Source organism: Callospermophilus lateralis, chromosome 10 (assembly GCF_048772815.1).
Source record: "Callospermophilus lateralis isolate mCalLat2 chromosome 10, mCalLat2.hap1, whole genome shotgun sequence".
In the NCBI taxonomy this organism is placed as follows: domain Eukaryota; kingdom Metazoa; phylum Chordata; class Mammalia; order Rodentia; family Sciuridae; genus Callospermophilus; species Callospermophilus lateralis.
In genome coordinates this window covers 8,123,050-8,145,428 of record NC_135314.1, presented here as the reverse complement: position 1 = coordinate 8,145,428, position 22,379 = coordinate 8,123,050, and the positions used below count along the sequence as shown (strand labels likewise).

The following is a 22,379-nucleotide window of genomic DNA, read 5'->3' as shown; positions in this document are numbered from 1 at the left end:
GTAATGAGGGTTGGTCTGGGCAGGATTATGGATGAGAAGGTGTACAAGTAACACATCAAGTAAGCTTGTGGTTAATGGCAAGATATAGCTAATACTACGCAGCTACACTCAGTGCCTGCATGTAGCCGGGCTTCAAATCTTTGGATGTGTAAGTGTGGATGCATGTGATTTGGGTTACTTCAAAGGCAAGCTTTTGGGCTGGGGTTGTGGCTCAGTGGCAGAGCACTTGCCTCACATGTGAGGCACTGGGTTCGATCCTCAGCACCACATAAAAATAAACAAACAAAATGAAGATATTGTGTCCATGTATAACTAAAAAAAAAATTTAGAAAATAAATAAATAAAAGGCAAGCAACCGTATGGATTGATTTGTAGGGCTGCTGTAACAAAGTTCCTAAGACTGGGTGGCTTAAACAACAGAAATTTTTTCACAGTTCTGGAGGCTGGAGAGCAGTATTAAGGTGTCCACAGGGTTGGCTTTTCCTGAGTGCACCACAGAAGAAGACTGTGCAGGCCTTTCCCAGTTTCTGCTGGAGTGCTGGAAGTCCTGGGTGTTCTTGGTTCATTGAAACATCAGTCTTCATGTTCATGGGACTCTCTCCCTGAATGCATCTATCTCTGTGTCCAGATTTCTCCATTTTATGAGGACCGAAGTCCTGTTGGAGTAGCACCCATCCTAATTCTCACTCTATTCTCACTTGATCACCTGCAAAGACCCTGTTTTCAAATAAGGTCACATTCCAGGGCACTTGGGGCTAGGATTGAGGTTCACGTTCCAATTCACAGCATACACTTTTGTGACTTTCTTTGGTTTTAACTCAGACAATATTTGGGGGACATGAGTACTAAAAAAAACTGTCTTTCTCCTGATAGATCATTTGGGTTCTTCCTAGTTTTTCTCTGTTCAAAGCAGTTTCACAGGCAGCCTCCTTCTACAACTGTGCACAGGCGCCAGTGTCTCTGAAGGATGAATTTTTGACAACAGGTTGTGATTGAAAAGCACGTACAGCCTCTTAATCTGTGAGAGATGTTGACACGTCTTCCAAAAAGACAAACAGTGATAATCTCAAATGTTTGATACCCATGTTCTTTGAATTATTTTTATTTCCTTCTTTATTTGGAGATTTGAAACCAGTTCAGGGCAACAGCAGATGGGTGCAAACAGACTAAAAATTGAGGTGTTCAGAGAGAGTGTCGCAGGTATTGATTAGGGTTTGGTGGCAAATGAGTGATCGATAGACATTCAGTCTCAGATTATAGACTAATTACAGACTTAGAATTTAGTGTTCTTTTTTCCTCTGACTGTTCTAGCTGTTAGAAAAAACGTCCTGAAATAAGATCCAAGGTACAAAGCTTAAGTGTCTGTCAGCTTGACAAACCACTGAGCGAAGCAGCTTAGAGAAGGAAAGACTCATGGGGCTCATAGTCCTCGGTCTTCAGCCCACAGTCACTTAGCTGCATTGTGTCTGAGCCTGTGGTGAGACAGAGCATCCTGGTGGGAGCAAGGGCAGCAGCTGCTCACCCCATGGAAACCAGGAAGCAGAGAAGGAGAAACGGACAGGCAGACTGGAGACAGGCTAGACCCTTGCAGTGGCCGGCCCCAGTGACCTGCTTTTTCCCATCTCCTGAAGATTCTACTGCCACCTGGGGATCAGGCCTTCGTTGTTCAACACAGAAGCCTTTGGGAGGACATTCCAGACCAAACTAGAACATTAATCATTTCTAGTTTACAGATATGAATAACAACACACTTCTAAAACCACATTTCCCGTCTCATTCTTCCCTGAAAGCACAGTGGGGTAAATGCTAAGGAATTTCGCATTGAATATAATGTCTAAATAACAGTATAGGAAAAGAGAAAAGTGTTTAATGTTTGAAGTGTCGTCACTGTATGTGTGTGGTCATGTGTGACATAGACAGGTTGAGTATCCCTTATCCAAAATGCTTGGAACCAGATGTGTTTTAAATTTCGTAATATTTGCATATACATAGAGATATCATGGGGATGGGACCCAAGTCAGAACATAGAATTCTTTTATATTGTATATACACCTCGGACAGTATTTTTAGTGCCCCTTCATTTTGATTGTGACCGTCATGTGAGATCAGGTTTGAAGTTTTGCATTTCCAGCATTGTGTCAGTGCTTATAGAGTTTGGATTTTGGAGCATTTCAGATTAGTGATTGTCAACCTGCGTGTGTGTTTTGGAGGAGCTGCTCTGTGCCAGCTTCCTCTTTGCTTTATTTCTTCGTGCCTTTATTTTGCCATCAATTCATTTTCCTATTTGTATTTTTAAGTTTGTCAAAATAATTTTTTTCTTTTTTGGTGGTGCTGGGGATTGAACCCAGTGGCAAACACTTTACCAACTGAGCTATATCCCCAGCCCAGTTAGAAACAATTTTTAAACAACTGTTTTGAACACTGAAGAGTCTCAATAAATAAGACAAAGTAGACTCCAAGGCTGGCCGGCCTGCTGAGCGTGCTGGTGCCTCCCCTGGGGCTGTCATCTCCTCCCCTGCCCTCTTATTACACACTTTTACAGGGGACTCTCTTGTTGCAGGAGCTATGTTTTGGAAAAAGAGGTTTGAAACACATTCACCGTTTGTCTGATTCGTCTGACACTTGATTCACTGACCACCACAGGTGGTCTTAAGTGATGCTCACAATACAACATGTTTTTCATCTTTTGCAGAGTCCAGTAAAAGGCGAAATCACTGTGGAAACAAAGGCAGTGGTTCCGGTGGATGAAGACGCTTCCTTTCCCCCACTGAAATCTGAGGACAGCGGAATCGGGCTCAGTGCCTCATCCCCAGAGCTTTCTGAGCACCTGAGGGTCCCTCGAGTTTCTCCTGAAAGAGATGACATTTGGAAGAAGGGTGGGAGCATGCAGAGGACGTTCCTTTGCATCCAGGAGCTGATTGCCAACTTTGCCAGCAGGAACATCTTTACAGTACCACTGACCACGTCTGGGGAAGAAAGCAAGTCTGAAGAGCCTGCAGGGCAGAGGGCAAAGGGCGGGCCCCAGAGTACGGTGGGTGATGATGGGGGCAGGAAGAACTCGTGGGAGGCCAAGCCCCTCACTGTGCCCCAGTTTAAGCAGATGCTTTCAGACCTATTCACCGTACGTGGGTCTCCATTCAAGACAAAAGGTTCAGAATCGCCGTCATCCTTGCCCAGTAGCCCTGGCAGAAAAACAGGAGGAGAATGGGATGTTGACCAGGTGGTCATCCACCTGCAGGGCTCCAAGGAGGACTGCAGGGAGGCCTTTGCCGCCGCCTGCCACCTGCTGCTGGACTGCGCCACCTTCCCTGTCTACCTGTCTGAGGAGGAGACGGAGCAGCTCTGTGAAACTCTCTTCCAGCTTCCAGGTGAGAGGGAGGCAGGGAGCCTGATGTTGGGGACGCTGTAACTGAGGTGGATGATGCTTACAGACCAGCTAAAAGTGTGTCAGCCAAGAAGGGGCTGTGCAGGGGCATCCCAACCCAAGATCCAAATTTTTTTGAGACTGACACATGATTTTGAAGCATTTTGGATTAGTGATGCTCGATCAGTTAAGGGTAGGCAAATATTCTAGAAATCCTAAAAATCTAAAACCTAAAGCACTTCTGGTCCCAGACCTTTTGGATAAGTGATGCTTAGCCTATATCGGCCACAGTTGTTTCCCTTCTTATTTTGTAATCAGGTGTATATAGTTTTATGTTTGTCTGATGCTAGGGATTGAAGTTGTATACATTTTTAGTTTAGGTGTCATTATATAGCAAGGTCTATTTTTTTAAAATTTGAGTGTCTGGAGCAGCCCATCAAAAGATCCATCACATTAACCGTGCCCAGTCATAGTAAGCAGACCGTTCCATGATACCCGTTGTTAGAGATTTATGTATGGCTTGCATGGGCACTATAACAAAGGGCCACAGCTGGGTGACATCAATAATAGAAACTTACTGTTTCATAGTCCCCAAGAGGCCAGAGGTCCAAAGTCAAGGTATTCCCTGGGCCATGCTCCCTGAGATTCTGGGTTGAACCTGCCTTGCATCTTCCCAGAGCAACCTTGGCCTTCCTGAGCTAGTGGCTGCCTCTCTCCAGTCTCTGCCACTACCCTCACCTGGCAATCTCCTCGTGTCTCCTCACGTGGCCTCTTCCTCTATAAAGGACACCTTGATGACCTCGTCTTAACTTGGTTACATCTGTACAGGCCCTATTTCCAAGTAAGCGTCACACCCCCTAGTTTGGCACACTGCTGTCCAGGTGACTCTCCGGTTACTGCCGGACCCAGGATGCCGTAGAATTTGTGGATTAGAAGCCAATCTCACCTGGATCTGCTTGTTTCTGTCCTCTCTGGCTGCCTTCCTTTCAGGAGCCAGCGATTCCAGCTTCCCATCGTGGTTGAAATCCCTCATGACCATCTGCTGCTGTGTGAGTGATTGCTACCTCCAGAACGTGGCCATCTCCACCTTGCTAGAAGTGATAAACCATTCCCAGTCCCTCGCGCTTGTCATTGAAGACAAGATGAAACGCTACAAAAGCTCTGGGCACAACCCATTCTTTGGCAAGCTACAGATGGTGACATTGCCTCCCATTGCCCCAGGGATATTGAAAATCATCGCAGAGAAAACAGACTTTTATCAGGTATTTCCCACTAGGAAGAGGGTGGTGAGGGGTGAGCAGACGTCTCTCTGAATCATTCACCTAAGGTCCTCCCTAAGAACGCAGTGACTGCCCAGGGTAAGGAGCGTGCAACTCCAGGGGCACCCAGAGGTTTGCTGAGACCCGAGGCTGCCTTGTCTATCTGTATCCCGAGCTCCTGGCATGGTTTCTGGCTCTGTATTGGGCAAGCTACAGTGAGAGCAGCTTGGCCTGCAGTGCCTGGGAGGAGCCTCTGTCAATGAATTGGGGCTAGATGGAGGCAGGGTGCTGGGACCCCTCCTCTGCCCACATTTGGAGTGGCCCTCTGCTAAGCAAAGGAGTGGGAAGACGACATGGTGGCGACCTGCCTGTCCCTGGGAGATGCAGAAGCTCTCGCTAGGGAGCCAAAGCAAGAGGGCACCCCTTTGTCTTGGTCACACCCACCAGGAGTGGATAGTCAAGTTTCCATCAGGCCGAGCTGGGTAGGAGGTAGAGAAGGAACCCATCCGCTCAAGTGCCATAGGCTCTTGTTGCTTCTACCAAGATAGAGATTTTCTTGAATGACTGTTCCTCCATTTCTTGAATGCCCTTAGCATAATCCCATAGTCCCAGTGTTGTTCTTCACCAGTTAGTGGTGGTGTCTTTAGGGAGACAATCCCTAGGGCTCTGTGAACTGCTTTTCTGGCTCATCTTTGGTTCAGAGGCCGGGCTGTGTCCATAGTGTCAGACCTTTGGGGAGCCAGTGTGCACTTGTTCTTTGACTTGGACACCACATCCTCCTTTCCCTTTTACCAAAGTAGAGTCACAGTGTCTATCTTGAATCTATCGAACTTGGAGCGAGGACCAGCACTACTGTAAGCAGCTGTTATTGGGCAAGTGTTTCCTTGTTCCTGCCTGCCTGAATCAGAAAGTTCGATATGATTACCCTGCAAGCACAGGGAAGAAAAAAGGAGGATCGTGAGTTCAAAGCCAGCCTCAGCAACTTAGTGAGAACCTGAAACTAATAAAATATAAAAAAGGGATGGGGATGTGGCTTGGTGGTTAAGTGCCCCTGGCTTCAATTCCTGGTACACACACAAAAAAAAAGACCCTAGTCAATCCCCAGCACTGCAAAAAAAGAGAAGAAGAAAAAGAGATAAGACAGACAGACAAAAAGAAGCTCCTCCCAGACTTCTAATCTTCCATATCTGCGAATTGGGGCCTCTCCTCCCAACCCACAGCTGGTCTCTGGCTACTAGGGCCTGGCCCCTCTCCCATGCCTATTTGCTCTTTTCTTGACTGCTCCTGTCCATGCTTCACCATCAGGGACTTCAAACTGGTGCCAGGCACTGTAGCCACACAGCACTAGGGCATGACCCAGGCACCCACAAGAATGGTGGGTTTGTTATGTCCTCAAGTGGACATTGTGGGATGCTACTGTGTACGGCTGGGCACCCACACCAGTGCACCCCCACTTAGGAGAAGACACCACTCTGGAGGAAGAGGGAAGCTCCTTACCTGGGACAGCAGGGAGGACAGGGACAGTCTGCCTCACTGACTCTTGGCCGTTCAGCTCACCACCACCATCCAGGGCTCCTGGGGTGAAAGACCACACCTTTCCTAGCCCCTTTATGAGCACCTGCCCCACTCCCACTGGATCATCTCCTTGGAAGAAATGAGGATCCTGGGCCTGTGTTGCCTCTTCTTTAGATGCTAATCAGTAAGAGAGACTCAAACAAGATGGTTGTTACATTGTTTTCTACACTTTTCTATTTCAAGGTGATACTTCCCCTTTGCGAGGCATGGTAGAGCTTAGGAGGCTGAGGCAGGAGGATTGCAAGTTCAAGACTAGCCTCAGCAATTTAGCAAGACCCTGTCCCAAAATTTAATGAAACAAAAAAGGGGCTGAAGCTGTAGCTCAGGGGTAAAGCGCTTGCCTCGCATGCATGAGGCACTGAGTTTGATCCTCAGCACCACATAAAAATAAATAAAGATACTGTGTGTTCATCTAGAACTGAAAAAATATACATTAAAAAAATGCTTAAAAAAAAAAAAAAAGGAACAAAAAGGGCTGGGGATGTAGCTCAGTGGTAGAGTACCCCTGAGCTTAATTCCCCAGAACTAGGAGAATTTTAAAAATTTCCTCTCAAAATTTTCAGAAACTAGTATAGTGAGATTTCTATTTTATACATATTTGGGTTAGATTGTTACACAAAAGTTTAATTTCCTTGAAGTTTATTTTTAAACATGTATGTTAATTATTAAGTATTTGTTTTCATCTTTGTTCAAAAATAAATATTTTCAAATCTTCCAGAAGAAATCTTTTTTTTTTTTAAAGAAAGAGGGAGTGGGGGAGAGAGAGAGAGAATTTTTTAATATTTATTTTTCAGTTTTTTCGGCGGATACAACATCTTTGTTTGTATGTGGTGCGGAGGATGGAACCCGGGCCGCACGCATGCCAGGCGAGTGCACCACCGCCTGAGCCACATCCCCAGCTCCAAAGAAATCTTTTATAAGTGCATTTGCCATAAGGGCTAGAAGGAGGGGATGGGATTCCTTTGCTTTGTTAGAAAGTCTTCAAAATTTAATTGTAATTTGATCATTGGAAATCACTTTCCCCTAGAGAAAAAAATAAGAAAGTAATGGTTAGGGACTCAAATTAGTCAGTAGTTAATTTATTGATTCGTGCCAGGAAGAGCTTTGTCAAATAGAAATAAATGAACCAAAAAAAGTGATGTGATCTAAAGTGTGCCTGGGCTAGAGCAGTCTGAAATCTAAACTGTTTTCATGACCTGAGAGAACTCCCTCCTGTGAGTGGGGACCCACCTCGCTGGGTCAGGCAACTCCACTTGTTGTCCTTAGGACTTGGGAAGGGGCTGCACCTGCTTGCAGACCCCTGGGTTTAAAAAGCTAAGATCAGGACTAGGGAGATGAACAGCTGGATTAGGGATGCGATTTAGGTACTGACACTGAAGCAGGCTCCTGGGCAGAGAAGGGATGGACATGTTCGTCAGTTAGCACTGGCAAGCTGGGACTCTTCACCAGTGCTGCATGGGACCGGTTGGAGCCTGCCCACCAGGGTGGTGTACTCTGTGTTCAGCTGCAAACTGGGCCATCCTAATAGCCTCTTCAAAGCCACTGGGCTCCCTAGAGGGCATGTTTTTGGCTTGCCACGTGCTGGCACAAGCTGAGTCTTGGTGTGTGTTTACTGAGAAGCTCCAATACTTCAGATCCGCCTCTGGTCAGTTCCCTTTCTGAACATGACATTTATGTCTAGATAAGAGCTGCAGTGCTTTTAGCCAGTCAGAAACCTCCAAATTTAACCAATAATGCTCCCTGTTGCTGCAGGACTCCTGGTGGGTGCTGGCTTTGTTTTGTGTTGGTAATGTGCATCTGGGTGTTAAGGATTATAGAACACTTAGCAAACATAGGTGAAAGCCAGCATGTCGGGCTGGGCATGGGCTGGTGGAAAGGGGCCGGTGTTGCCTGTGTTCACGCAGTCTCTGCCACCTTTTCTTTGTCCCAGAGGGTGGCTCGTGTGCTTTGGAATCAGCTCAACAAAGAGACCCGGGAGCATCACATCACCTGTGTGGAGCTATTCTACCGGCTGCACTGCCTGGCCCCAACAGCCAACATCTGCGAGGATATCATCTGCCACGCCCTCCTTGACCCCGATAAGGTGAGCCTTCAACCCAACCTGCCACCACCCCCATGCTGGGCCGCCCTGCTCTACTTGCCCGAGGCAGACTCATATACCCCCAGCAAAGGCTTTCCAGCCCCGTTGGACTCCTGACTCAAGAACAGAGCTCGGGGCCTGGAGGATCTCTGGGATCTCGAGCCACCGACTTTAGAGTTCTGACAATGTGATTTATGTCCTCCTATGTGAAGGCCACTAGGAGATCCGCACCAGCTGCCTAGTAGGGCTTGAGGGCTTCTGGGCTGTTGGCAAAAAGAGGCAGCTGTGGAATGTGTTGTCCTTTCAGAACTTGTTAAGTGTTGATGTGCAGCCTTGTTCCTTAAGGCCCTGGGCCTGGCACTTCCTCAGGGCATGAGGAAGCAGCACTCTGCTTAGTCCTTGGACCACTGTTCTCGGGAGTGACCCGGACCCCGCTCAGGGGGAGTCTAGAATGTGCGCTCAGTATACAGCAGGAAAGGAGGGAGGAGGCCAGTTTCTCTTCTCCCACTGGTCAAGTTCCGCATGAAAACACAGTCCCTGGGAGGAGACAGGGCACTCACTTGTTATTGAGACAAGATTCACCCTGGCTGAGAAAAGCATCCATTTGTACCACCAAGCTCTTCACCCTTTCTTTTCTAACCAAGGGAACAAGGTTGGAAGCTCTGTTCAGGTTTTCTGTGATCTGGCACCTGACGAGAGAGATCCAAGGCAGCCGAGTGACGTCCCACAACCGCTCCTTCGATAGGTGAGGTGGTGGGTGCCACGGAGACTCGGAGGCTCCTGGTCTGCATGCAGGGCTGGGGATGGAGGGCGGGTGAAGCTGAAAACTGAACCCCTGCATGTGAGCCAGCCCTGCCATGGTGCCCACGCTACTCTGAGGGAATTTAGCTGGAAATGTGAGCACAGTGAAGAATTCTCTTGATTTGGGGAGGAATGGGGAAGCTCAGTGTGCCTCAGTCACCAGTGGAGCTTTTCCAACTGACCCCCATGGGAGGACTTTCTGGGGCGGTGCAGAGAGTCCAGACTTCACCTGGGACGCTCTCCACACTGTGCATACAGTGGTGCTGCCGACCGACTTCAGGTGTGAGTTTTATTGCAGGCACATTCTGCTACACTTTGCTTTCTTCACGTGCCCCACTGTCTCTGAGGTGGTGGCTGTGAGGCCGGCACACAGCACTGGGGTGAGGCTTGGGCTTCAGAGCATTAGGAGCTCCCCCCATCATTCTAAAGGAAATGTAGGTTGCACTACCTTGTCCTTCTCTGCCTGGTCTGTGACCAGCTTGCTGAAGCTTCCTGGGGTGGGTGTCCCTGTTGCTGACAGTGAGTGCCCAGTGTGCACACCAGGACTGGCAGGCAGGGCAGCAGGGTGTGGACTTGGTGTTGTCACCTCTGTGTGCAGGTCCTTGTTCGTCGTGCTGGACAGCCTGGCCTGCACAGATGGTGCCATTAGTGCAGCAGCCCAGGGCTGGCTGGTGCGTGCACTGTCCCTGGGGGACGTAGCACGGATCCTTGAGCCTGTGCTCCTGCTGCTGCTCCAGCCTAAAACCCAGAGGACCTCCATCCACTGCCTCAAGCAGGAGAACTCAGCTGGTGAGTGGGCTGTGCAGGGTCCTGGGCACCGGAGGGAGGGGCTTGGCTGCCTGTTGTCACAGTTTAGGGACTTAGACCCACTTGACGGTTTTGCTAGACTCAGGTAGTGTGAAAATACCTTATAAACTTATGGGGACTTTGACAGTTTAAGACCATGGGACTAGAACTTAAAACTACTTACTAGTTAGTGGGTGTTTTAGTTGGCTTTTTTATTGCTGTGACCAAAAGACCTGACAAGAACAATTCTGGAGGAGGAAAAGGTTACTTGGAGCTCACAGTTTCAAAAGTCTCAGTCCATAGATTGCTGGCTCCATTGCTCTGGGCCTGAGGTAAGGCAGAGCATCATGGTGGAAAGGTGTGCAGATGGAAAGCAGCTTAAGACATGGCAATTAGGAAGCAGAGAGAGAGTCAGAGCTCCCTGTACCACAGACAAAATATACACCCCAAAGGCATGCCCACCTCCATGATCCATCTTCTTCAGCCACACCCTATCTACCTACAGTTACCACCCAGCTGATCCCTATCAGGTGCCTCCAGAGCTACACTTGCACTGTTTGGCCAACTCACAGCTGTGCATCCGGGCACCAAGTGAGGTGTACACATACTAGGTAGCACTTCGGGGCCAGATCTGCCACCAGCTTCTGGGGGCAGGATAGTTCAGTGGCTGAAAGTGTCCAAGTATAACCTGGTCAGGTATACTTTATCCATGAAAGTGTCTTATTGTGAACCTTTAACTACAAGGTAAATGGGTTTTTTCCTGACTGTTCTCTTAAGGTGCTTGCAGCTGTTGCGTTCTGTTGATCAGATGCCAGAAAGGCAGACCTAATATACCTTGTTGTACCCAGAATTTACGGAGTCTTCTTTTTCTTCTTTGTTTTTGTAGTAGTGAGGATTGAACCTAGGGCCTCATGCATGCTAGGTAAGCACGGTACTACTGAGCTACATCCCACGCCCTTTTTTATTTTTACTTTTTATTTTGAGGCAGGGTTTCAATGCGTTGCCAGGGCTGGCTTCAAACTTGAAATCGTCCTGCCTCAGACTGCCAGGTCACAGGGATCACAGGCATATGCCACTGAGCCTGGCTCAGAAACATTATTTTTTTCCCCAGAAACATTTTTAACACAAATTTAAAAGAATATAAGTAGGAATAAGGAAAGAAAAGGAAATCTTTAGAACCCTAGCCAATTCGTTAAACTACAGTGGTTGATGCTTCATGCAGTGTAACTAATATTACCTGCTCATTTGTTGTGATTCAGACTTCGCAATGTTCTAAGGATGGCTTGGAGCCCTGAGTCAGTTTGTGGAGCTCACTGGTTGTGGGGTCCGTTGGTCCAGGGGTGCTTCTCAGGGAGGACAAGCCCCTCCCCTGAGTGAGCGACATGGAGGTGGCCTCCTGTCCCTGCAGGGTCTTTGCCTGAACCTGTAAGCTCTGGTTTTCCTTTTGAAAGGAAAGCTGGCTGCCTTCTCAAACAGGAGACATTTATGATCGTTCCACAGTCTAAGAAAGGAAAACTGAAAGTATGAACTAAGCATCTTCTTAAAAGTTTGGCTACAATTCATGTCCACTCCATTTTTTAGTGTTTGTCTTTTTAAGAGAAAAGTTCTGGCTCGACACTTGTTTGGGTTTCACAAGTCTCCCAGCACGGCCTCCTGTTTCCTTGCTCTGTCTTCTGCCAACCAGCTGCAGGGGCCTGAATGGTCTGCTGCCTCCTGATCCAACTGGACATCTTTGCTCTGTCTTTTCTTTCACTGGAAGAAAGAAGAAGTACAGATCGTCCCAGGTCAAACCGGACAAGGAGAAAGGGGTAGACGAAATCAAGGATGAGGACGAAGACGATGAGGTTGTTGTCAAGGAAGTGAATACAGAATTTGAAGCTTATTCCCTCGCAGATAATGATTATGATGGAATTCAGAATTACTGCAGCAGCTTTTCCTAAAGGCTCCTGTGAACACTGCAGAGCTAACAGGTCTTTTCATTGAGCAAAGCCATATTGGGAGAGTGATTAGCAAACAAATGTTTCAGAAAACAGCGATGATGATGTGGATAGTGATGAAATTTTTGGTTTCATAGCCTTTTTAAATTTAACTGAAAGAAAGGGTTCTCAGTGTACTGAACAAATTAAAGGGTTAGTTCTAAGCTTCTGTGAGAAGAACTGTGATAAGAGCCTGGTTGAACAGCTGGACAAGCTTTTAAAGGACACCACCAAGCCTGCAGGCTTTCTCCTAAGCAGAAGATTCATTAATGTCCCTCCTCAGATGACTCTGCTCATGCACCAGCAGTTTCAGAAAGAACGAGCAGAGTCACACAAAACTAAGAAGCCATGTGGGAAGTGCTCCTCATACTTCTGATTAGTAAGACATTTATGGAAGCAGGAAAAAACAATTCCAAAGAGAGATGGAGCAACCAGAAGGACAAATTTAAATGTTTGCAAATGCAGAGGAAGAGTTTTTCTATGGGAAGGCCGTCGTGAAGTTCGACTACTGAGCGCCAGAGGAGAGCGACTCGCACCTGGGAGGCAGGTGGTCTTCAATGATAAACCCATAGAGCCCTTGCCAACTGCGGTGTTAATTCCAGATAGCGAGACGAGTGCAGTCATGGGTAAACTGAAAGAAAGTCTGTCTGTCCAGCCAGCAGGTTTTTCATGGACACTGATGGGGTTATTTTTATAAAATTACCAGTAAACCCAGTGGAGATTTATTGAAAAACATATGATTTTATTCAGATTCAAATCCTTTACAAAAAGCAGGATTATTTTCCCAGTGCCTGTGATGTATTACAAAATATCTTTTTTTGGTCAATTATGAATGGTTGATTAAAAACTCCTACCAATGAGTGGGTTGTGGCTCAGTGGCAGAGCGCTTACCTAGCATGTGTGAGGCACTGGGTTCAAACCTCAGCACCAAATAAATACAAACAAAATAAAGATACTGTGTCCATCTACAACTTAAAAAAAAAAAAAAAAAAGTTGAGTAGTAATTTGAAGAATTCAGTAAAAATGTTTGCAGGGCTGGGGTTGTGGCTCAGTGGTAGAATACTTGCCTGGCATGTGTGAGGCCCTGGGTTCAATCATCAGCACCACATATAAATAAATAAAAATAAAAGATCCATTTACAACTAAAAAATATTAAAAAAAAAAAATGTTTGGCACCAGGCTGGGTGTGGTGTGTGGTGGCACACAGCTGTAATCCAAGTGACTTGGGAGGCTGCGGCAGGATTGCAGGTTCCAGGCCAGCCTCGGCAATTTAGTGAGAACTTGACTCAAAAAATAGAAAGGACTGGGGATGTGGCTCAGTGGTAAAACATTCCTGGGTTCAGTCCTCTGTACTTAAAAAAAAAAAAAAAAAAAAGTACTGAGGCTGTAGCTTAGTGGTAGAGCACTTGCCTAGCATGGGCAAAGCCCTGGGTTCCATCCCCAGGACCACATACCCACACACGAATCTTCAGCAATATCAAATAATTTTGGCTTTCCATATCTTTTTCAAAGAGAATTAATTATTTAGAAGTACTGTGTATTTTCTGATTACAGAAGTGCCATTGTGCTTATTTTTTAAGTTAGAATTAATGAGGAAGTAAAAGCATGAATGGAAATCCCTGGTAGTACCAGTCCCTAGAGCTGGTTCTGATGAAGGTGAGGCAGATCCTCTTCAGTCTCTCTCACTCTTACAGATGCTCTCCCCAAAGGCTCTTGCACAGAGTATTCTGCATCTTGATTCTCCCTCTATGTGTCCTACACATTGCTCCTCTGAGCACATGTAAATGAATATTTTAGGGACTGGGGATGAAGCTCAGTGTTAGAGTGCTTGCCTACCATGTGCAAGGGCCTGTGTCAATTCCTAGCCCTGCAAAATATTTTAATTAAAAAGGGGAATGTGTTGTTTTTCTTTTTTCTTTTAGTACTGGGGAGTGAATCCAAGGATGCTCAACCACTGAGCCACATCCCCGTCCCTTTTTATCTTTTATTTATTTAAAAAAAATTTTTTTAGATGTTGAAAGAACTTTATTTTATTCATTTATTTATATGCGGTGCTGAGAATCAAACCCAGTGCCTCACACAGGCCAGGCAAGTGCTCTACCACTGAGCCACAACCATAGCTCCCCCTTTTATTTTTTGGGACAGGGTCTTGCTCAGTTGCTGAGGGCCTTGCTAGGTTGCTGAGGCTGGCCTCGAGCTACTGGAATTACAGGTGTGTGCCACTGTACCTGACTGGGAACAGTGGTCTGTTGCGTGCATGTACCCGATCTGTTCAGTGAGCCCTTCTCTGTGGGTCTTCAGCTTGCAGTCCAGCATATCTTCACACAAGACAATTCACGGAACACCCTTATCCTCATAGCTTTGTATCTGTAGGATACATTTCTGGAAAGGGATTTCCTGGGACAAAATCATAGTATTTTTTTCAGATTGCCTTCCCCCCAAAGTTGTGATAACTGAAATTTATTATGATGTCCCATCTTTGAACCTAAAAACAAACAACAACAAAAAAAAACTGCCTGCTTTCCTTTGTCTGAGGGTTGTCCATAATGCAGTCTAGACTTTGGTGGTATATTTGATGGGGGGACTTTATTAATGTTGATCTTTCTGCTGGGTGTCGCACACCTATAATCCCAGTGGCTGGGAGGCTGAGGCAGGAGGGCCACGAGTTCAAGGCCAGCCTCAGCAACTTAATAAGGCCCTCAGCAACTTAGCAAGACCCTGTCTCCAAATAAAATATAAAAAAGGACTGGGGATGTGGCCCAGTGGTTAAGGGCCTCTGGCTAGGTTCAACCCTTGGTCCAAAAAAAAAAAAAATTTTTTTTTACCTTTCTGATTTTAAGACAAAAACTGCCCCAGGGCAAGTTTATCATTGCTGACTCTTATGTTCTAAAGTCATTTGTCACTTTGTGATTCCCAGATGACTTGCATCGCTGGTTTATCAGAAAGAAACCCTCCTTCAAAGAGACATGTGGGGCACCTGAGCTTCAGGAAGCCTCTGAAGAACAGCTGCCCCTGAGCCAGCTCACCACCGTAGACCGAGAAGCCATGTGGGCTGAAGTGGAGAAAGAACCAGAGAAGTGCCCTCCCAGAGGTGAGCTGAGTGATGAAGACCTGCCCTACTACGTGGACCTTCCCGACAGGATGGGCCCTGGTGCTCCAGACAGCAGTGAGCACACAGAATCGGCAGATACAAGCTCTGGCCACACGGACAGCGAGAACACATCCACCTTCTCGTCCCCCTCCCACGACCCGCAGGAGCTGAGCCATGAGGAGAACTGCTGTGCCCCCATCCCCATGGGGGGCAGGATGTACCCCAAGCGCTCAGCCTTGCTGGCAGCCTTCCAGCCAGAGAGCTTCAAGTCCAGTGCCAAATTGAGCCTGGTGCGGGCAGACTCGGACAAGACCCAGGCCTCAGAGTCCTTCTCCAGTGACGAGGAGGCCGACTTGGAGCTGCAGGCCCTCACCACGTCTCGGCTGCTGAAGCAGCAGAGGGAGAGGCAGGAGACACTGCAGGCCTTGTTTAAGCACATCCTGCTCTACCTGCAGCCCTATGACTCCCGGCGGGTTCTGTACGCCTTCTCTGTGTTGGAGGCCGTGCTCAAAACCAACCCAAAGGAGTTTATCGAGGCCGTGTCCAAGACCAGCATGGACACCAGCTCCACAGCGCACCTCAACCTCATCTCCAACCTACTTGCGCGCCACCAGGAGGCCCTCATTGGCCAGAGTTTCTACGGAAAACTCCAGACCCAGGCCCCCAACGTGTGCCCCCACTCTCTGCTGATCGAGCTCCTCACCTACCTCTGCCTGAGCTTCCTGCGCTCCTACTACCCCTGCTACCTGAAGGTCTCCCACCGAGACATCCTCGGCAACCGGGACGTGCAGGTCAAAAGCGTTGAGGTTCTGATTAGAATAATGACACAGCTGGTCTCAGTGGCCAAGTCCTCAGAAGGGAAGAACGTGGACTTCATCCACAGCCTCCTGCAGAGGTGCAAGGTCCAGGAGTTTGTCCTGCTCTCACTGTCAGCGTCCATGTACACCAGCCAGAAGCGCTATGGCCTGGCCACTGACCGGGGCAGGGCCCTGCTGGAGGACAGTGTCTTTGAGGAGAGTCTCATCAACCTGGGGCAGGACCAGATCTGGAGCGAACACCCGCTGCAGATCGAGCTGCTTAAGCTCCTGCAAGCACTCATCGTCCTGGAGCACCATCTGGGCCAGGGCCAGGAGGAGGCCGAAAGTCAGCCAACCCTATCCAGGGAGTGGCAGAGGGCCCTGAACTTCCAGCAGGCCATCGGCGCCATGCAGTATGTGCAGCCGCACCCCCTCACCTCCCAGGGCCTGCTGGTCTCAGCCGTGGTGAGAGGACTGCAGCCCGCCTATGGCTACGGCATGCACCCTGCCTGGGTGAGCCTGGTCACACATTCCTTGCCTTACTTTGGAAAGTCCCTGGGATGGACCGTGACACCCTTTGTTGTCCAGATTTGCAAAAATTTGGACGAGCTGGTCAAGCAATATGAAAGCGAGTCTGTGAAGCTCTCAATAAGGTACGTTTAATTCTGAGGCCTCTTACTGCTCTGATGACGGTTCTGTAATAGACGATTTGCTGTGGATGCCAGTTGGAGCATAAGACAACCTAATCCAAACCCCTTTAGTGTTATCAAGAGGGATAGCAAGGAACTGAATGTTCAGATCCTTTAATTCCCCGCAGCTTCCCAGGCTAGCTCAGTGCTGCCAGCAAGTCATTTACTGTCATTTTTGCAAAACAGAAATAAAAACATGAATCGTCTTCACAGAAACCCTAAGACACCTTAAACCATTTCCCCAATAATTGAATATACAATAGCACCAAAACGCATATCATCCCTATGATGGTCTTTCATTGTGAGAGCTCTCTGGCTGCTATGTATGTTGTGGGGCAGGTCGCTCAGAAAATACACCAAGTACCGATTTTTTTGTTTTTTTTGGTTTTTTGTTTTTTTGTTTTTTTTTTATAATTTTTTATTTGTAGACGGACACAATATCTTTATTTATTTACTTTTTTGTGGTGCTGAAGATTGAACCCAATGCCTCATGCATTCGAGGCAATTGCTCTACCACTGAGCCACAAGCCACCCAGCCCCCAAGTCCCAGTTGTATCCAAATTGAAGAGTCTTTACTTAGCCAGCTGGTGACTGCCCCCTGCAGGACCCATGACTGCCTCTGCAAGGAATAGCCCCGAGCCTGAGCAATTTAGGATATTTAAAGGCAAAAACTACATCTGGGTTGACATAGCTACAAGCAATAGGTACAGAAGCTGAATTGGGTAGTTAGCGAGACAATGCAGTGGGTACATTGGTATTTCCCACACCCACGGGACTTTCCAGGTTGGCCTAGCAGCAAGCAAACAGAGGGAAGGGGGTCAAAATGCCCATAGTTCAGTATACATTAGAGAATGGTTACTAAGATCTAGACAATGATCTCTGACAAGATACATTGCCCAAGAAAAGTGGAAACCAAGGAGAACAATTTTACATTGTATAAGAATTGCTGTTTTTTGTTGCCAAGTGTGTTATGCTAGGTAATTATTAATGGGTACAGAGGCGGGGCTTTCCCAGGGAGAAGCATTCTTACATGATGTGGAGTCCCAAGGTAAAATGGAGTCTGTGTGGTCACTGCCCATAGAGCCTGGCCCATAGCATTTGTATGTAGGGTTACAAACCTTTATGGCCTTATTCTCAAAAATTCTCAAAACCAGTTCTTGTTTCTTCACCAAAGCACAACCTCCAAGAAGGAAAACATTTCTCCGGATTATCCACTCACGCTTTTGGAAGGTCTGACAACCATTAGTCATTTTTGTCTTTTGGAACAACCCAACCAGAGCAAAAAGGTACATTTTTCCCCCTAAATTCAAGGCAGTTTTCACATGTTGCTTTGTCTTCATCATGTTATGATTATTTAGAGTAAGTTAAATGTACGTACACATGAAGTCATGCATCTGTATGCAAATTTTGTGTGTGACGCAAACATGTATGCAAATGCTTGCATGTGGTACAAATGTGTGGGCAAATGCATGCATGTACATCATGCAAACATGTAGTGTGTTGCTATGTAGAGGATGTGGCTAGGGACCCCCATGCACGGGCTCCTTCAGCCCTTTCCCGTTGTCCCATCAGTTACCATATGGGATAAAGCGTAAAGCTTTAAAGATTGATTTTAAATTTACAAATGTGTTGTTTTTTTTTTTAAACGCATCTTTTACTTGCTGTCATGGTGTTCTTGAAATCTGAGGGTAAGACGTTGTAGCTGTTTTGGCCCTCACTGGGATTAAATCCTAGACAACATCCATTGTTTTGGTTGAATGATTTGAAGTGTGTCGTTTGTAGGGTTGGCCTCCCAGCTGTCTCTCTTTGAAAGAAGCCAAGTGTTGTCTGGTTGCGGGAAGCACACTGCCTGGAGGGGGCCAGGGGCCCACCAACCCCAAGGCACCACTGCCCCAGGAAAAGGGAAACGTCACTGCTGGGCTGAGTCTCATCTCAATTTCCCTTCTGACTCTCAGACCTCGGCCGCCAGCGATCCTGCCAGCTTGAGAAATGCCAGGAATGCCATTTTGGAAGAGCTGCCTCGCATCGTGAACACCATGGCCCTTCTCTGGAATGTTCTCAGAAAGGAGGAGACTCAGAAGAGACCTGTGGATCTCCTGGGAGCCACAAAAGGATCCTCTTCTGTTTACTTTAAAACCACCAAAGTGAGAAAGGCCTTTCTCTGCCATCACTTACTTTGTCTTGTATTGGCCCACAAAAGAATTCTTATGTATAGGAAGGTGAACACAGATAACACCAGTAGATCCCAGGTGGAAGTCGGAAGTAGGCAGCTCCACTTTGTTCATTTGTGAATATGCATGAAACAAGGCAGCATAAATGGCTTCAAGGGTATTCAAGTACTCAGTGAGCCTCTAGGGAATTTCTGCTAAAACACTGCTTCCTTCTGTGCTCAGCTCTTAGCAGTACCTTTGAAACATGGCACATCAGGTCACCTTGGAGTCATTTTAAATTAAATTGGCAACATACAACCCAGAACATCTCCCTGGGTTTTCCCATCTCCTTCCAGGCACACGTCCTGGCCCCTGACGACCTCTGGTACTGTGTGGAGTGGCTCCGAATTGCCTGCTGCAGCTGCTGTCAGTCCAGTGCCCCAGGAGCCACACGTGGCCTCTCCTTACACACAGCACTTTGGTTCTTCTATCCTGCATTCCTTCATTTAGGTGCAGTGAAGCACAGGATCCAGAATGTTCTGTTGGTTACAAGGCTGCCTTGCAGGGGAATTCTGGTGTAGTTCAAGCTACCAAGGAACCTGCCCTAAAAAGTTTCAAAAAACCCTTTGCACTGGGCCTGTCTGAGCCTATTTCTTTGTCTGTGAGACAAGGTTATGGTTAGTGTTCTGTCCCATGGGTAGAAAGATTGATGATAGTAATGGGGAGTGCTTATTGAACACTCGCTCTCACCCTTCCCGAAGCCCCCAGGGCAGTGGAGTGGGACTCCCAGTTATCTCTCTAGAGAAGAAACCTGCTAGAATGGAGAGGACACCTCTGTCCAGGCTCAGTTGTGTCTGATGTGAAATAAATATGGGGAATAAGTTCACAGCACCCAGCAGTCATTCCTGTGCCTGCTGACGGGTGCCAGGCCCTATTATGCACGTGGAGGAGACACGAGGCCCCTGCCCTTGTGGCAGAGACGAGGACCAATGATGAGGGGAAGCCCTTCAAGGAGAGACAGGCTGCTGTGACAGCATGTAACAGGAACTGGATTTGGTTTGAAGTTACCAGGCAGAGGCTGAGCAGAGACTCCGGGTAGGAGGAGTAAGCGAGAGTGGAGCATTTCAGGCCTGGGAACTCTTGAGTCTGCGAAGCAAGAAACAGACAGCTGAGGAGCAGAAAATCCACAAGGACCAAAGGGAGGGAGCTGGGTGACATCCAGAGCCAGGGACTTATGCAAGACTCATCCAGGGATGGGGTATGGCTCAATGGTGAAACCCTTGCCTAACATGTGCAGGGCCCTGGATTCTATCCCTAGCAACATAAAAAACAAAAATAAGAAGGCACTCTGCTCAGAGCTGGGGGCCATAGACATCATCTCCTGAGACTCTGATCACCTCAGCTTAACACAGCTGACTGTGCCCTCCACCCTGGCCATGCATTGAGCCTGCGTGGGAGGCACACCCCCATCACACACCCAACTTCTTGGAGGAGGACTCCTGACCTTCCTCTTCCTGGGATCCACCCAGCCATGAAGTGTCTCAGGATGGTATTGGGGCACTAATGTGACAGGTCCTGCTCTCTGTGCTTACAGTAGGTGGTGGCCAAATGTATCTTACAAGAGAGCCCTGATATTTTTCTGCAATCATTCTTTTTTTCTATCTTCTAGACCATAAGACAGAAGATTTTGGACTTCTTAAACCCCTTGACTGCACCGCTTGGGGTTCAGCTGATAGCAGCAGTTGCAGCTGTGTGGAGCAGAAAGAAGGCTCAGCGGCACAGTAAGACAAAGGTAGGGTGAGTGGTGGGAGGGGTACACTTACTCCACAAAGAAGCACCTGAGGCTGGGCATGGTGTACACACCTGTATTCCCAGCCACTCAAGTTCAAGGCCAGTGTGGGCAATTTAGGGAGACCCTGTCTTAAAATAAAGAGGGCTGGGGAGATAGCTTAGTGATAGAGTGCCCCAGAGTTTGATCCCCAATACCAAAAAAAAAAAAAAAAAAAATAAGAAAGAAACGCTGGAGGGTTGGAATCACAGGTGATGTTGCATGTCAAATGGGAAAACCATTGAGTTAACTTCACCCTTTTAAATGCCTCAGTTAATACAGCCACATCTCAATATGGGTTTGGGGCGGGGGGAGCCCACCTCTGCCTTCTGCCTTCTGATATACCTACAATGGTGTGGACAACATGTCCTTTTTTATCAGTGCATATTAATTATATGAAATAACAAGGTTCACTGCAGCAGGATCCTACATGCACATACTTTGATCATGTCCTAGCCTTGCCCTCCACCCTCATCTCCCTACCCTCCTGGTCCCCTGGCCTATTCTCTAATAGTCCCCTTCAGCTTTCCATAACAGGTACATTTTATGGAATTTTAAAACCACCCATGAACCTGCCACCTGGCTTAAGAAATGGCTCATTGCCCTCCTATGAAGGCTGCTGTGGGTTATTTATTCCCTGGTGCTAGTTACAGGTCACCACTTTTTTTTTTTTTTTTGGTACCAGGGATTGAACCCAGGAGTGTTTAACCACTGAACCACGTCCTCAGCCCTTTTTTTTTTTTTTTAATAGAGACAGGGTCTTGCTGAGTTGCTAAGTGCCTATCTGCTGAGGTTGGCTTTGAACTAGTGATCCTCCTGCCTCAGCTTCCTGAATTGCTGGGATTATAGGCATGTGCCACTGCACCTGGCATCACCACTTTTTTAATGTGTAAAAATATCTCTTGTCCACAACAGTAAAGAAAAACGACACTGTCATGTCCCTATGCACTTTGTCCGTGAACTCATGGGTCATGTAGTCCTCCAGGACTCAGTTTACCTCCTTCTAAAAGGTCTGCATATTCCTTGTTCTACCTGGGACCTCCCTCAGAGAGGAAGGCCTACACCTGGAAACCCCACAGTGTTCCTGGCTCCATGGTCAGGGCAGGCTCCTGCTCTGAGGAAGAGCCAGGGCGTTGGGTCCCCAGGCCACCCTCCGTAGCACCTGTGGGATGCTTCACAGGTTCTTTAGCATATCAGAAGAACCAGGACTTCCTGGGGGTTGGCACCTATATTGCCCTTTTATTTTATTTATTTAGTACCAGAGATTGAACACAGGGGTGCTTAGCCACTGAGCCACATCCCCAGCCCTTTTTAAATTTTTTTTATTTTGAGACAGGATCTCAACAAGTTGCTTAGGGCCTTGCTAAATTGCTGAAGCTGGCTTTGAACATGCAGTCCTCCTGCCTCAGCCTCCCGAGCCCCTGGAATTACAGGCCTCTGCTTATGTCACCCTTTTAGATAAACACGTTATCTTTTTAACTGAGTAGAAGAGAAAGTATTACCAAGGGGTTCCTTTTTTTTTTTTTTTAGTTTTTAAAAATATTTTTATTATTTTTTATGTGGTGCTGAGGATTGAACCCAGGGCCTCACACGCGCTAGGCAAGGACTCTACCGCTGAGCCACAACCCCAGCCCCACCAGGGGTTCTTTAGAACTTACAATACCAAAAGAGAGGCTGTAAGAGATGGAGGGTTAGATTGGAAAAAGAGTTGGGAGAGGGTCATAGCCTCCATTCCTCTTCCCAGCATGAGGAAGCCATTCTCAATTTTCAGGTTGTGGGGGGAAAATTCAGTGCATTTCCCCACACCCTCAGCCCCTAAAATACTTTCTCATTTCAGACATAACAGTATTACTCCAGCATCCACTGCAGCTTTTATCGCTGATTTGTGTTTCTGTGGCTAATGCTTAACTCTAGTCCCACAAATGAAGTCCTTTACCCAAAATAGGAAACAAATAGGAAATATTTGTTCAAATGATTAAAGCA

The 22,379-nt window shown here is 47.3% G+C and overlaps 1 protein-coding gene and 1 pseudogene across 4 annotated transcripts in view; both read left to right on the top strand.

The window, feature by feature from the left end:
- The window catches only part of Dop1b (DOP1 leucine zipper like protein B), a 106,298-nt gene that overhangs the window by 48,693 nt on the left and 35,226 nt on the right, over positions 1-22,379 (top strand). For all 4 annotated transcript variants that reach the window (XR_013092454.2, XM_076867618.2, XM_076867617.2 and 1 more), the window contains 9 exons: positions 2,693-3,368; positions 4,355-4,626; positions 8,129-8,281; positions 8,923-9,023; positions 9,678-9,868; positions 14,759-16,382; positions 17,593-17,704; positions 18,374-18,562; positions 20,238-20,360. Coding sequence is in view for 3 of the 4 variants with exons in the window: in XM_076867618.2 (XP_076723733.1) it covers positions 2,693-3,368; positions 4,355-4,626; positions 8,129-8,281; positions 8,923-9,023; positions 9,678-9,868; positions 14,759-16,382; positions 17,593-17,704; positions 18,374-18,562; positions 20,238-20,360 (3,441 nt within the window). In the remaining variant the exon portion in view is untranslated. The remainder of the gene's footprint in view (positions 1-2,692; positions 3,369-4,354; positions 4,627-8,128; positions 8,282-8,922; positions 9,024-9,677; positions 9,869-14,758; positions 16,383-17,592; positions 17,705-18,373; positions 18,563-20,237; positions 20,361-22,379) is intronic.
- On the top strand, positions 10,213-14,398 carry LOC143408678 (BRCA2 and CDKN1A-interacting protein pseudogene; annotated as a pseudogene).